Consider the following 15,667-nt stretch of genomic DNA (forward strand, 5'->3'; position numbering starts at 1 on the left):
AAGAAAAATAGAGAAAAATAAAATGCATAGTATTTAAAAATGACGTTGTGAAATAGTTATATTGATCAGATCAGATTATAGGGTGTATTTTGGTCCCACCTAACAATAAACTGATTTCTGTGCAATAATAATTGCTTCTGTTAATGTTTAATGACTAACTAACTTACACTAACCATCATTTTTTTACTTAAATACAATACTATTTACTTACGATTGCCCCCCAATTAATATAGTGCCATGAATGTTTTAGGAGACAGTTAATGTCACTCATAGTCGACCTAACAAATAAGGTCCACAATACCATTACAGGTGCACAGCGAAGCTCCAAAGTGTATTATTACTAATAATGTATGATCTTTTATTAGGCTACCCCATTTTTATAATAATGCAGATGAAGCCCACCTGCTCACCAGAAAGGATGCAGCATCTCACTATCTCTCAACGTATTCTACTTTAGAAATGCAGTTTACGTTTTACACAACAGGAAAAGACAACAAGTTAAAGAAGCTAAAAATTAGGGGATGGCCTGTAATATTGTACCATTATTTAGCATAATTCTTTTTATGAAAAGAAAATATATTATGTACAGTACCTTTTTGGGCGGTGGATTAAGGTTAAAATACCGATAAGAGATCTTAATTTCATTTCCATTTAAGCTCCTATGATCATACACTAGATTTTAGTCATCTAGAAATTGTATTATTTTTGGTTTATCTAGTTTATCTATTACTTATTTAACACAGTCAGCGTATTCACGTTTTAGCTTAACATTTTCCTTCTTCTTAATGTCAACATTTTGACTTGATTGATCATTCCTGTGACAGGCTTTCAATGTGTAGGATGTTATTTTTTCTTTAATTTATTTTTCTTGAATTTGGATATTGACCCTGTTTTTCAATGATACCAACAATATGAGCACATAGCACCATCATCATATGACTTTTCATTTGGTTAGATTTCATATTGTAAAGTAAAATCGCTTATCAGGACTACAAACAAGACAGAGGCAATGCACTCACACCATGGAATGTTTTAAGGTCTATGGAAGTTACGTGGCAAACATGGTGATAATTTTTGGAGCAGATATTCAGCACATTTGGAAAAATGTGATACTGGTGAAATCATATGTTTAATCGGATAGTAAAATTACAAGTGTAATAAGCTCCTATAGAAATTTGTTATGTTTGGCATTAACATAAGGCTTGCATTTACTATTTTTGTGGAGAATATGTAAATGCCATTTTTTAATTAACACTATGGTGATCTCAGCACTTCAAGGAACAGATGTAGCCTAGATCACTGCTGGTCTGACAGGACATTGGCATTTATTCACCATCTGATACAAGAAAATCTAAAAGCATCCAATTCGTACAACGTATCAATCAGGATGACAAAAGTCCTTTGTATAACGGATCAAACATAAATACTGTAGATAGCAAACACTATTCTGTATTTAACTTAAAGGAGCTGTCCACTACTAGGCCGGTGCCACTTGCGGTCCCGAAGCTCTTGTGTGGTTGTTGTGACACATCACGTCAACGCCCAATCAGCGCTGGCTTCACTGTCTCAGCCTTTGTTCAAATCAAACATGTAGAAGAAGTTCGGGCTGTAGCTGATCTCGGACTATCTCTTCCTGCAGAATTTGACAGGAGGAGGGGATAGTGACACCAGATCTGATTGGGCGCCGATGCGATGTGTTACAGCAACTGCACAAGAGCCCTGGGATCGTTAGTGCAGACACTACGGGAATGGCACTGGCACGGGAGGTGAGTATAGGTTTTATTATTTTTATGGGGGCCAAGTGTGAGGTATGAGAAGAAGTTGCCCAAGTAGTGGACAACTTCTTTAATTATCATCAAAATCATTAGAAAGTAACAGCTACTCAGAATTCAATGAAGCCTAGACTATTGATAAAATTTATTTTCTTTTATCCCCACAAAAAAAACAAATATATTGACTAATCCCCAAAAGGGATTGAAAAAAATCAATTAAAATCTATTTGTTGACATACTTTAAAAACGAACTATTGCAACCAAAACATGCACAGTCACCATTACGGTATGGGGACACAAAGCCTTTTTCAGGTGACTTAAATCGGAAAAAGCCTTAAAAAAGTGTAGAAAAACCACCGCCAAAAATAAATATACTGTAAAAATGTGATTTCTGTGCACATGTTCAGTCTTTTGCTATGTCTTTTAACCACTTCAGGGTTCAGAAACCGTGAAACTGTTAAAAGAAGTAGCATGTCAATTCTTCCGGCGGCTTAATTTGGAGCTTAAAAAAAGATAGCAAAACTATCAAGGCTGCTTCAGGAAATAGACCTATGGCTTTTTCCTGAAACAGCTTCACAGAGGAACCCCTCGGCGGCTCTGCCGTTGGAATAAAGTTGTTGTGTGCACATACCCTAAGTAATACCCAGTTTTTCAAGGAGTTCTTGGAGTAGAAACTGAGCACAAACTCCAAATTTTCATGAGTTTTGAGATCTGGAGGAGGATTTTGAGAGTTTTTGCTCAATTTCTACTAAACAATATTCTAAAAAAACTGTGTGTGCAAATAGTCACTGGGCAGAAACTCTCCAAATCCTCCTCAAAAAGTCAAAACTCCTCAAAAACGTGAGAGCTTACACTTAGTTTCTGCTCTAGGATCAAAAAGATTTGGTTTGCCTTACGAGTTTGCACACATGATGCCTTTTAGACTCCAGCATATCTGCACAAGTTTTGTAAATATGCCACAGTTTTTCTTAACACATCTTCTTTGTCGTATTGCCATTTTTGAGGCTGCTTTGCCTCCAGCATCTTTTAAAAAAACTATATGCAAAATAGTGGCCGTATCCAAGCGGAAGCCGCCTGAAGAATTGTCAGGTCATTCTATTACCTGCTTTGCGGCTTTCCAAGCCTGAAGCCGTTAAATAAAATTAGAAACGACAACACAATGTACACACAGCAAGTTATTCTGACATTGCTGTCCATATGTTTATTATTTTTAACATTTGTTGAGCACTTTTTCTGCCAGTTCCAGGTGGAATTTTCAAAAAAAAATGCCATGTGCAGATGCACCTAGGTTATTTGAGTAGTTTTGCTATGTTTTGGAGACGGAAACTGGTTGTGTGCACACATAGTTTTTCGATAAGTTTGGAGCAGAAGCTAAGCAGAAATTGAAAGAAAACTCTCCAAATGATCCTCAAAAACTAAAAAAATTTTCAAAAACTTGACGTTCTTCCTGTTTTCTCTAAAAAAAACTTTGTGTGCTCATAGCCACTGAGCGGAATCTCCAAGTTTTAGAGGAATTCTGAGTTTTTTTTTAGAAGGACTAGAAGAGTTTCCATTCAGTTTCTGCTCCATAAAGTCTACAAGAAAATCAGTGTGAACAATACCAAAAAGGTATGTGCACATGACGTCTTTTTCATGTGGGTGCACTCCAAAACAAGCCTAAAAAAAATTAAAAATATGCTAAAAAGAATGAACATATGCACAGCAATCTCAAAATGGCTTGCTGTACATATGTTCTGTCTTTGTTAGGCTCTTTTAACTGTTTCAGGCTTAAGAAGCCAAAAAGCATTTAAAAACAGTTAAGCCTGCTTGAAAAATAATTAATGAACATAATGCACAGCAATGTCAAAACGTCCTTTGGAGCTTCATTTAAGCGCTATAGGTATCAAAAACCATTAAGCACCTAAAAGAAGACCATTCTTCAGGCAGCTCCCTACTTTCCAGCTTTAGTTTACATTATTAAAGAAAGATACCAGGGTGGAGCCACCACAAAAATGGCTGCAAAGATGCCAGTGAAGACACTTTAGGCTATATGCACAAAAAGTATTTTTGCTAAGGCTTTGGAACAGAAACTTTGCAAAAACTCATCGCTGTTGAGTCTGGAGATTCAGATGAGGATTTGGAGAGTTTTCGCTCACTTACTGCTCCAAAACCTCTTTGAAATTTGGCTATACGCAGACTGAGTTTTTCATTTTCCTGTTTACCAAATGTTGCAACCATTATGGACTCTGTTATCATCTGCTCTGCTGTGCCCTCTACTTCTTAAGCTGGCCATAAATTAGCAGTTAGCTGAACACTCACTTGGCCAGAAGTTCTTCAATCTTTCCATGAACATGCACACTCAGCTGAGCGTTAGTTTAAGGGCAGAGACAGACTGCCGTATTTGTGCGAGAACCCCATCGTAAACCTTGTACTGGCAGTCGGCTTCACAGCTGCACAGAAATACATCATACTGTCTTGCTCAGGTCAGGAGAGGTGCCAGACCTGTCCGTGCAGTGCGATGCAGATTCTCACACGAGAAATATGGCAGTCTGTCTCTGTAAATAGAATACCTACTACCTGACAGAAAATTTGCTGCTTAAACAATAATGATCCTCATTTCATCTGATATTCACTACTAGGAAATAATTAAGGCCCTCTAAAAGGAGACGCAGAAAGCTAGTTGCTAAAATTTGAATTAGAAAAATATGTCATGCCACTTTTTAAAATCATGTCTGCAGAAAAATGAAATAAAAGTAACCACAATGACTCTAACCTTCTGAAAGATTTGCTTCACTCTAATGGAAACCGATATTAAATTGTATATATCTGACCTTTTCTTGTCCATCTGCAGTACCAATGTCACAATTCTTTTGCTTGCTTAAAAGTTGCTTCCGTCTTTCCTGACGTTTTGCACGTTTTTGGAACTCTTCAATGTGAGCTGTCAAATGGCTCGTCAGTTCAGCAATACTGTTCAATTTACTGTTACAATGCTTGCATTGATATGTGGTGGTATAGGAACGGGTGCCAGTTGTGCCCAATATTGAAAAATCTCTCTTTACGTCTTTGCTATGATGATCTGTGTAGTGCATGCACAGGAGGTCAGCTGTGCTGAATGACAGCTTAAAACATTTAATACATCTATATGGAAGTAGCTCAGTTTCATTGCTTTCTGAATCATCAAAAGGAGCTTCTGTTTCAGACTTATCTTCAGGTGCACTTTGGTCTTTATGATTCTCTGAGTACACAGGTGTAAACAAATGGTCAAGCTTACCACCATGTGCCTTTTTAGGGAAGACTCCAGGGTGTCTTTTTACGTAATGTGACACAATTCCTTTCTTGCTATAAGATTGAAATAAACAGAGAGAACATGTTTTACTTTCAATTGCCTTCTTCAGGTCATCGTTCAGCTCAGTTGAGCTTTCTTTCTGTGGCAGAGGAAGAACCATCTTGCTTGGTTTATCACTAACTGTTCTAGATGCTGCTAGGCAGTGAGTATAGTATGCATCTATGTCGTGCCGCTTCTGATAGTGGGCTGCTAGACCCTTGCGAATTGGATTAGTATAAGAACAGAGGGCGCAATTAAACAAATTGTTTTTACCCTCTGGCTGTGCTCGAACATTATTATGCTTGATACGGTAGTGCCTAGCTATCCCTTTTCTTGTTGAGCAAAAATACTTGCATAATTGACATTTAAACACTGTGTGTGATGCCATATTTTTGCGTGGCCTGAAATCTAGAATTTCAGTGACTTCACCTGGTTCTAGAGTTACAACAGTTTCATGTGGCTGATCATCAGCTGGAGTGTCTGGTTCAGTGCTGGAAATTTCGTTTGGAGATGTTTGTGAAACCATGTCTGGTTCTGGCTGATTATGATATTTTTCATAGTGAATCTTTAATTTTTCTAAAGTGCCATGGGTATAAGGGCATATTTTACATCTGTAGGCACCATATCCTTGTTTAAAAATTCGATTATTTTCTTCATTGTCATTTTGACTAGATTCATTGGGTGGTTCCACATCGTGCGCAAAATCTTCAGCAGTTACCTTTATTAACGGGTGTCGTTTTTGGTAGTGAGTAAGAACACCATGAATACGAGTGTTGATATATGGACAATGTCTACATTTATAAACAGCTCCAGGATTAATGTCAACGTCCTGGGCAAAGTCTGCAGCTTTGACTTTCATGCCTGGATGCTTTTTTCCATAATGAGTTAACAGGCCATGTAAATTGTTGTACTCAGATAAACACACAGTGCATTGATAAGGTGATGAAGCAAGAGCAGAGGACAACTGTGCTGCCTTTTCCTGTAACACATTGGTATCCTCTAAATACTCCATGTGAGTTTCAACATGTATGGAGCTTTTCTGAGTAACAAAAGTTTCAATAGATGTTGCTTCTTCGCAATTTACATTTTGTGCAGTATCCTTCTCCTTAATGATGTCAAGCAGAACAGATTCATCCCCTTTCAGAACCCAAGGATGTACAGCTTGATAGTGATTAGTGATATCCCAAATAGAACTGGCTTCAAATATACAATCTCGACATTTATAAGATTTTAATTCAGGAGTTGACTGCACAGGAACAGGATCTGGGCCAGCACATAGCTTTGTTGCCATATAGGTATAATCCACATAGTGCTCTGGATGTCTCCTTTGATAATGTTCAAGAAGACCATTGGGCTCTGGATGCGAATAAATACACCATTCACAGTGATAGCCAGCTTCAATAAAGCCATCTAAAAAAGCCCATTTTAAAATTAAAGTCACTGTAGCTTTTAAACCAGGATGGTCTTTCTTCATGTGCTTTCTTAGAGCATAGACATAAGGGGTTGAAAATGAACACTGCCTACATTTTAGAGTTCGAAGCTTAGTCTTCTCAGGCTCATTATTTGGTGGAATGGTTTGGATGTTTGTGCTGGATTTCTTTTGGCCTTGCTCACATAGACTCCTTATAGAAGCTGTGTGTTGTCTAATAACATCAGCATTTACTTTATAATCTCTGTGTTTCTTCTGATAATGAATAAGAACTCCTTTGACAGTTTGATTACCATAGTCACAATGTTGGCAAAAGAACATTTCATTTTCTTTTGGTTGAATACTACGTTTTTTGATGCTCAACATAGTAGTGGATTGTTTACCAGATATATATTGTTGAGGATCTGCATTTCTCATGGTCTCGGAATTTGGAGCTGCCTGTCTAATGTACTTTGCAGTGACCTTAATTTCAGGATGCCTTTTCTGATAATGCACCAATACACCAACAACTGAACGATTACTGTATGAACAGTGCTTGCAGTAATATAGTTCAACATTTTCTTCTGGTGCAGCAGCTACATTGGTAGAATTTGGAGTTACAGAAGATCCTCCATCAAAAGCAAGCTGCGAAATAGCTGTTCTGCTGTCAACAGTGACAATGCGCATTGTTTTTTGAATCCTGAAGTACGAAGCCTTTTCATCAGGATGCTTTTTTTGATAATGAACCAAGACAGAATGCATGTTTGGACTAGCAAATCCGCACACATCACAATCGTAAACCACAACATTATTAACAGCAGTATCCTTCTGAGTCTCATTCTCTGGAGAAAATGGCTGTGTGGTACTTGCTTGTGGTGTAGGTTTATTAAAGCTTGCAGAGCTGTTGATTCCATGCCCTGATGGCGTACAGGTCACCATGCTTTTAGGGGCAGAATTCAAAATTTCTCTTAATGTTTGTGATTCGGCATTAAGCTCTTCTTGTCGCTCCACAACATAACTTGAAAATATCATTGCGTTATTGATTTTAACTGTAGGGTGCATTCTTTGGTAGTGAGGCATTAAGCTTCGGACATTAGGACTTGTGTAAGAGCAAAAACGACATCTATAAATAAGATCTGACTGGTCAAAGTTAAGAACATTCATTGCTTCTGGATGATGCTCTCCATAATGTTGTTGTAAATCCTCAAAATTATTATAGTCTATGTAGCATTCAAGACAGCGGTATACTGCGCTGTGGTCATTGGGATCAAGGATATACCTAAAACTGAATTTAATATAGGGATGCATGCGCTGATAATGCGTGCTAACACTACGTGCTGACTTATTGCTAAAGTCACAGTGTTTGCAATAGTATTGTCTTCCAGACTCTTCAGTGTACTCCGCATTTTCATTATTCTGTTCACTTTCACTAAACTGATTAGACTGGTTACAACCAACAGATGAATTTTGATCTTGGTCCTTAAAGCCAATGGACTGGAAGTAGTATTCTTCATCGTCATCTGACAGTGTTAATTCAATTTCGGCACCATTGGCTGCTGAGTAACTATGTTGGATGTTTCTAAAACTCATGTTTTTTTGTGCTAAGCCGATATCCCGATTCCATATTTGTTGGATAGAGTACTGATCAGCAGTCTCCAATTGTTCAGTTGTATCTTCCTCCTTTTCCAGTTCTACCTCTATTTCTACTTCATTTTCTTCCTCATCTTCGTCATCCTCCACATTAATGACTGTATCTTCTTGTTGTTTAGTTTGGCTAATTTTGCTCTGTAGATTGCTTGCAATTTCATCAATTCTTGTTCTTTTCTTTACAGGTGACAAATCCAGGGGAAAATCATTTGAGATTTTCCGAGACGTCTTTGCAACAAAATTATTTTTTGAAGATAGCCCCAAAATAGAAGTCTGACTCTTTCGCACAGTAACAGAATTACTAGACTCTTGTTCATTCTCTTGTATTTGCTGTACCACATTACTATTGTTTGGCATATTGTCACAGAATGAATGCTTATGCTGCTGGTGAACACGAAGACCTTTTAAGGTTGTTGTGGAGTAATTGCACATTGTACATTTGTATGGGTTCTGCAGGGAAGTTTCTGGCATGTTTCCAGATTTTCTGCCATTTATATTACTAGTGTCATACACTTCATTTAATTGTGAAGACATACTTTCAGTCAGCGCGCTTATAGGATCCCAGTCAAGAGATGCACCACTGTGACACTGCTTATGTGCCCCAAGCTTTAATGGGCTTTTGCATGAAAAGGGACATTCATCACATTTGTAAACTGCAGTCTTACCAGATAAGTGAATATTTTCAATGTGACGAGAGATACTCCGTCGATGCATGGTAAGAAATGGGCAAAAAGGGCACTGAAATCTGTTCATAAATCTTCTAAAGGGAATTCCCTTTGTCTCCAGCAATTTGTTGTTTTCAGATCCCAACAATGGCTCCCCAGACATATCATGATTGTCCATTAGGTTGTAACCATTTTCCCCATCTATTTCTATATAGTCATCATCAGAACTTGAATCATTTAATAAGCTATTGTCATCCATATCAACCATAGAACTTGACTTTTCTGACATTACATAAGGAGATCTTTCTGATAGATTTAAAATACTGGCATTTGAAGGAAATTTAGGTTTTACTGGAACATATGACATGGACTGATACTTGGAAGTACTGCCTCCTGGAAGATTACTTATAGGGGTCCTGTAACCAGAAATATTTGCACTAGATAAGTCTGGGGTTGTCATGTTTAGTGGCATGTAGCTAGTTCCAGGACTAGACATTTGTGAACCTTTATTTTGCAAATCTGACATGTTTAGTCCATCTTGTCGTAAACTTGACAATATCTTGACCATCCCACGATGTTTTTTCATCATATGGTCACACCAGCGCTCCCTTCGTGGTGTTTGGTAGCTACACCATTCACAGCAAAAGTTTCCTCTAGACTTTGTCAGAGGTTTCACCATGGATTCAAGTATACTCCGCTCTACTACTTCAGCAGGCAATTCTTTACATGTTTCCTGAATTGACATGGAAGTAGGAGTACTCTGAGACACTGAAGGTGATAAACTTTCTTTCAGGCTATTCTTATGGTACATTTTTTGATGCTTGATTATTCTTGCTCTTCTAGGTGACTTATAAGTGCAAAACTGGCATGAGAACACTTTTCCAAACCCATCATGCAGCATAATATTAAAATTTCCAGACGCTCCGGTATTTCCACTAGCATGTCCATGAACTTTCCTGGTATGTTCCACCAGAAGATATTTAGATCGAAAATAGCGAACACAAGATTTGCATTGGAAAAATTTATTGGTTGGTTTGGAACTGGTAGCAGATGACATGTCATAAAAACTAGGAGTGGGACTGTAATATGATCCGGTAGGCGCCTGAGTATTCTGGCCTGAAAAGAAATAAAATATTTCAATTAAATGCTTTCAAATATGTCAAAATACACGGACAAGCAAAAGGGTAACAATATTTTAAACTTTTGACTTTCAGGCTGCAAATTTCACCCTCCACTACTGCTTGGAAAGCATTTTATAGACAATCATCATGGCTATCTCATATATAAATTTGACTGGCAATTATTTTGCATATAATTAGTTATGCAGATTATTGTCATGTCACTGCATTGGTACTGTTTTACTCATAAAAAAGTATATTTTATTTTTTATTATTTTGTAAATCCTCCTAGCTTTCAACACTGAATGAATCCTTCTAGGCATGTTCTCAATCAGACTTAAGCATGTCTCGACCAAAATCTGATCCCAGGTCTCTTCTACACGATCCCACAGTTGGTGCATAATTGTTGACTCACTTGGGTATGTATACAGCTTTTTCTTCAACTCTACCGACAAGAGTTCAATTGGGTTGAGATCTGGGGACTGTGGGGGCAAATCCTGCACCTCTACTTTATTGTTATTGAATCACTTCTTAGCCAATCTTGACATATGTTTCGGGTCTTGTTCTGCTGCAACACCATGTCGTCCTTTTCACACCCATAGCATTCGAGTGTACGAAGTAACTTGTTTTGTAGAATACTCACATATAGCTCATCACCGAGACCACCATCTTAGTCAAGTATCCAAAGCCTTTGGCTGAGAAACAACCCCATATTATCAGGCTTTCTCCACTGAACTTGTCAATTACTTCAAATTCTTAGACCATTTTTTCATTGTTTCTTCAAGACCCATTTGCACCCATCAGAGCCTAGTCTATTGACTTTCATCTCACTGCTCTGAATCACTCGCTTCCAATCTTCTACTGTTCACTTTTTATACTTTTTTGCAAACTGGAGCCTACACTTTTTATGACGATATTGAAATCGAGGTTTCTTCACCTTTTTTAAGCGACCATTCCAGAACTCTATAACGTGCATTACATTGTGCTTGCATGGACATCTGTGATTTCACTATTACAAAGCATATCAGCCACCTCCACTGCCGTGTTTGTCGCTCCAGAACTGATAGACCTTGTAATGAGATGACTTGTTGACTCTGATATTTTGCCTGGACATCCCGTCCACCTCTTGCCTTTTGAATGGATGTATGGACAGACTTCATTTCATATTCTTCCAACTGTCACAGAACTCACATGATACAGTTTGGCAATTTTCTTGGCTGAAAAACTGCCATCATGAGATGGATGCTTTTTCATGGCAAAATCTTCTTCATGGCTTCTTCTCGATTCAAACCAGTGACCTTTCGCTTGGGAGTCAACCTAATAACAAACTCAGCTAATAGGGAATGTGCGAAGAGATTGTAATTTTTGGTATACAGGAACAAAAGATTTTCCACCACCTGGAGCAAAACCATGACAATGAAGTAACATGATAAGAATCTGCATAATTAATCATATGTTAAATAGTTGAAAGTTAAATTTGTTTATGATATAGCCAAGATGATTTTCTATAAAATGATGATAGTCTTACATTCGAAGCAGTAGTCGATGGTGAGATATGGAGCCAGAAAATCAAAAGTTGAAAACATTGTAACCATTTTGCTTCTTAGTGTATGCTCTATTAATGAACTTCTAATTGGAAAATGGACATTTTGCTTGGTCATCTTCACGGTTTAGCTAAAATATGGACATTTGACGTTTAGGGTGCCTAACATTTTGTTTAGGGGGCCCACATATAAAATTTCAACAAAGTGGACGTTAACAGAGATTCTTCTCTGGGAATGTTAACTTTTTTCACTCTATTACGCTGCCCATTCATAAGAAGGCAGCATTATAGAGGGAAAAAAAAGCAAAAGTCCATAGAAAATGTCAAAACAGACTTTCAGCATCATCTAGTGAGACTTGACATGTCTCACTTGATGAGGTTAAAAACTCCGTCCTCACTCACATCTCCTTCTGTCTTTCCAGTGGCAGGAAAGGAGATTTTCAGAGTGTGAGTACCTGTGCAGTAAAGATTACTGTGAGAGCAGAGTTTGTCACATACAGCACAGCACTCTGAACCCACTACAGGTATCGGAGCAGACTGTTAAATCTCGTTATTCTTCGATACCTGTGGTAGGTCCAAAGCTTTGTGAAAAATGCTGCTCCAGCAATTGTTTCACACTCCCACGCTGATGTTCTCCTCCTCTCCCAATGCTATAAAGACAGGAGGTGATAGAAGTGAAGAGTTCTCTGCAAGTTTAAGTGAGACATATCAATTCTAGCCATTTTTCGTGTGGAAAATGTCTATTTTACATTCTGTGAACTTCTCCCCGGACTCTAAGATGCTACTTTCTTATGATTGGGCGACACCCTCTCCTAGTGTATCCTCACCCATCCCCTGTAGACTGTGAGCCCTCGCAGGCAGGATCCTCTCTCCTCCTGTACTTGTGTGTGCCTTGTTTTGCTCATGCTTATTGTACTTGTCTATATCTGCCCCTTTCACATGTAAAGCACCATGGAATAAATGGTGCTATAAAAATGTATAATAATAATAATTGGGGAAAACACCCCTAGAGAAAAATCACTGTTAACATCCACTTGGCTGAATTAGAAATTTGCATATTGGGCGCCCTCTGTTTCAAAGCTTATAACTCAGTATTGGAGTAGAGGAAATTATATAAAAAAAAATGTAAATAGCTCCTTTTTAATGATAAATACAGTTTAAAATAACAAAAATTGTAACTGAAATGTAACTGAAAAAGCTACCTGTAGTTATAGGAAACAATGGAAAATATTAAGAACCTACCATGAGTTTCTTCTGTAGGCACAAATTCATTTTTCAATGAAGAAAACACAGCTTCTGACTGGTTAGTGGAATTCGTACCAACAGTTCTAGCTTGACTAGAACTTTCCTCTGTTACATCTGTGGGCTGCAGAAACGCAGTATGAACATCTTGTATGTGAGTTTTTAGCTCTTCATAAGATTGGGCTCTGAAGTCACAACCATCACATTGTAGAACTTCCATGGTCTCTGTTTTTACATTAGAAAATTCTGAAAAATAGAAAGAAAATCTAGTTGTATTGTATTGCATAACTGAATAATATGTATGACAAATTATACGTAATTATTTTTAAAATTATCTAAATTGAAAAGTGTCAACTGTAACATGAGGTGTTTTTTTCATATTTACCAGGCACTGAAAACTGTTCAAAACATAGTAAATGGCAGACTTTAGATTACCATTTTTTTATTTACTATTCCAAACCAATTATATAGAAAGTAATTCTTGTCAGTTTGGTCACTGTATAAACTTATTTTATGTCCCCAGTCAGAAAATAAACCCATTTAACCATTGAACTTTGGTCAATATGTACTTAAGGTTAATGTTTATGAAAGAAAAAGCTATACACAATAATAAAAACATGAATACAAAACAGGGTACATACTTTGGCACTGATGTCAAGCAGTGTAGCCATTTGAGAAGGCGAGAACAAAAAGTTTTATAGATTAAGAAATAAGGGGAGAAAGTGAAATCTATCACAAAATCACTGTAAAATATTTTATCACATAAAAAAAAAACATTTTTGACAAATATATTAATTTTAATTTTTTTTTTAATTTTGATTGCAAAGCCAAGTGGACATTCGAAAACTATTAGTTGTCATATTGGAAACTTAAAGAAATTGGTCATTTCAAGACCATACAGAATAGTATGATATGCTCAAACAAATTATGTACCTAATAAACTACACAAACATTTTTCAAATTAAATCAAATGCAATTTGTGCAGTTTAAAATAATGTATAACCTAGAATAAAGTAGGCAAAAAAGAATGTAACAAACAATAATGTCAAGTATGCAGCAGAATTTAAAACTACAGCAAGTGAAGTAAATCATAAACATAAAATAAAAATAGCATTTCTTATCAATTAGAATCTGATTAGGACACGAAAAGTATAAAGTACTGGTAAATAAATATGACTTAACAGTCATAAATCAAAGAGAAAGAAGAAAAAGATACTGAGATTGAAAAAAAAAATCCCACCTTGTGTAAGAAGCTTCTAGTACGACACACTGAATGTACTATCTAAAATGCAGTCTGTGTTCTGTCATCAATAAAAGCCTTTGTGCTGGATGGTTTTAAAAACAAGAGGGAATCTAGCTCTTATTTCAGCTCATAAGCTTGGATTGTGGTTATCCACTGTTGTCAAATTACAGCAGCAAATTATACCCCACCCCAAGTTCCTTCAACACAATCCATTACATCTCAAAACATTTGTCCATGGTGCATACTGAGCACTTCACAGATGCAGATCATCCAGCTTTCTTCTCCTTTCCCATCCCCCAAAGTGAGACCTTTCTGCTAAAGGAGGAAGAGCTTTGCTGAATATTTCTGGCACATGTTCCAGAGACAGGAGACATTGCTTCATAGACTCGCTCTGCAGTTAAGTCCTCAGAGCTTTAGAAGCAGCCATTTTAACTCTGCAAATGCAATCACAAAGAGAAGCTTCAGCATAATGTTGCCTTGAACAATCAGGCAACCAGAAACAGCCAGTGTTTCATTTCATGGGAAATCGTAACAATCCAAACAAATTAATTTCAAAGCTGGAACATCTATCCATTGAATACAAGGAAGTATTTTACAGTGTAACCAAAGGAAGAAATAGAATGTGCAAAGCTAACTATCCAGGTTCATACCCTTGTGCTCACATGGCAGTTGCCATCTCTCACCAGAAGAACATATGCCTTCTGGATTACAAAGTCCAAATGATGTCAGATAATCACAGACTGACTGCATTGCTATTCTTGCCACATCAAACACACTCTACAAAACACCACTCTCAACAAGGTTCTGGGAAACGTTACACAACTCTGAAGAACAACTACACTGCTTCAGTACAACATGATTCATGAACAAAGACCAGGAAATAATAATAATAATAGTGTCCCCCAAATATGAATGGTGAAAACCTATGCATTATATACACTTAAAAGCAAAAGGGTAACAATATTTTGAACTTTTGACTTTCATGCTCCATATGTCCACCACAGCTTCGAATGTGAGACTACCATCATTTAATAGACAATCATCTTGGATATCTCATGCATAAATTTGACTTGCAACTATTTTGCATATGATTAGTCATACAGATTCTTGTTATGCTACTGCATTGTTACTGTTATGCTTCTAAAAATATATATTTTCAATTTTTATTATTAAATCCACCTTTGGCTTTCAACACTGCCTGAATCTTTCACTTGATCAGATTCAAGCATGTCTCTACCAAAATCTGATCCCAGGTCTCTTCGACACGATGCCAAAGTTGGTGAATAGTGGTGGTCACACTTGGGTATGTACAGTGTTTTCTTCAAATCTACCCACATGTGTTCGATTGGGTTGAGGTCTGGGGATGGTGAGGGTCTAACCAGCACCTCTACTTCATTGTCTTTGAATCATTTCTTCACCAATCTCGACGTATGCTTAGGGTCGTTGTCCTACTGGAACACCATGTCATCCTTTTCATATCCATAGTACTGGAGTGTACAAAGTAACTTGCATTTGTAGGACATTCACATATAGATTAGCACTGGGACCACCACCAATCCTGGTCAAGTATCCAACGCCTTTGACTGTGAAACAACCTCATATCAATTTCTTAGCCCCTCTAGCCCCTTTTCCCCTTGTTTCTTCTAGACTCATTTGCAACCATCAGAGCCTAGTCTATTGACTTTCATCTCCTCACTCCAAATCAAACGATTCCAATCTTCTACT

The 15,667-nt window shown here is 37.3% G+C and overlaps 1 protein-coding gene across 3 annotated transcripts in view; it reads right to left on the reverse strand.

Moving 5' to 3' along the window:
- The window catches only part of ZNF462 (zinc finger protein 462), a 182,113-nt gene that overhangs the window by 73,937 nt on the left and 92,509 nt on the right, over positions 1 to 15,667 (reverse strand). For 2 of the 3 annotated variants that reach the window (XM_069765764.1, XM_069765781.1), the window contains exons 2-3: positions 12,700 to 12,945; positions 4,583 to 9,912 (exon numbers count right to left, since the gene is read on the reverse strand). In XM_069765764.1, coding sequence (XP_069621865.1) covers positions 4,583 to 9,912; positions 12,700 to 12,919 — 5,550 coding nt within the window. In that variant the 5' untranslated portion in view covers positions 12,920 to 12,945. Of the gene's footprint in view, positions 1 to 4,582; positions 9,913 to 12,699; positions 12,946 to 13,939; positions 14,069 to 15,667 lie in introns of those variants that run through there. The other variant, XM_069765774.1, reaches the window with a different exon arrangement.

The sequence above is a fragment of the Ranitomeya imitator genome, chromosome 1, assembly GCF_032444005.1.
Source record: "Ranitomeya imitator isolate aRanImi1 chromosome 1, aRanImi1.pri, whole genome shotgun sequence".
NCBI classification, from domain to species: Eukaryota; Metazoa; Chordata; class Amphibia; order Anura; family Dendrobatidae; genus Ranitomeya; species Ranitomeya imitator.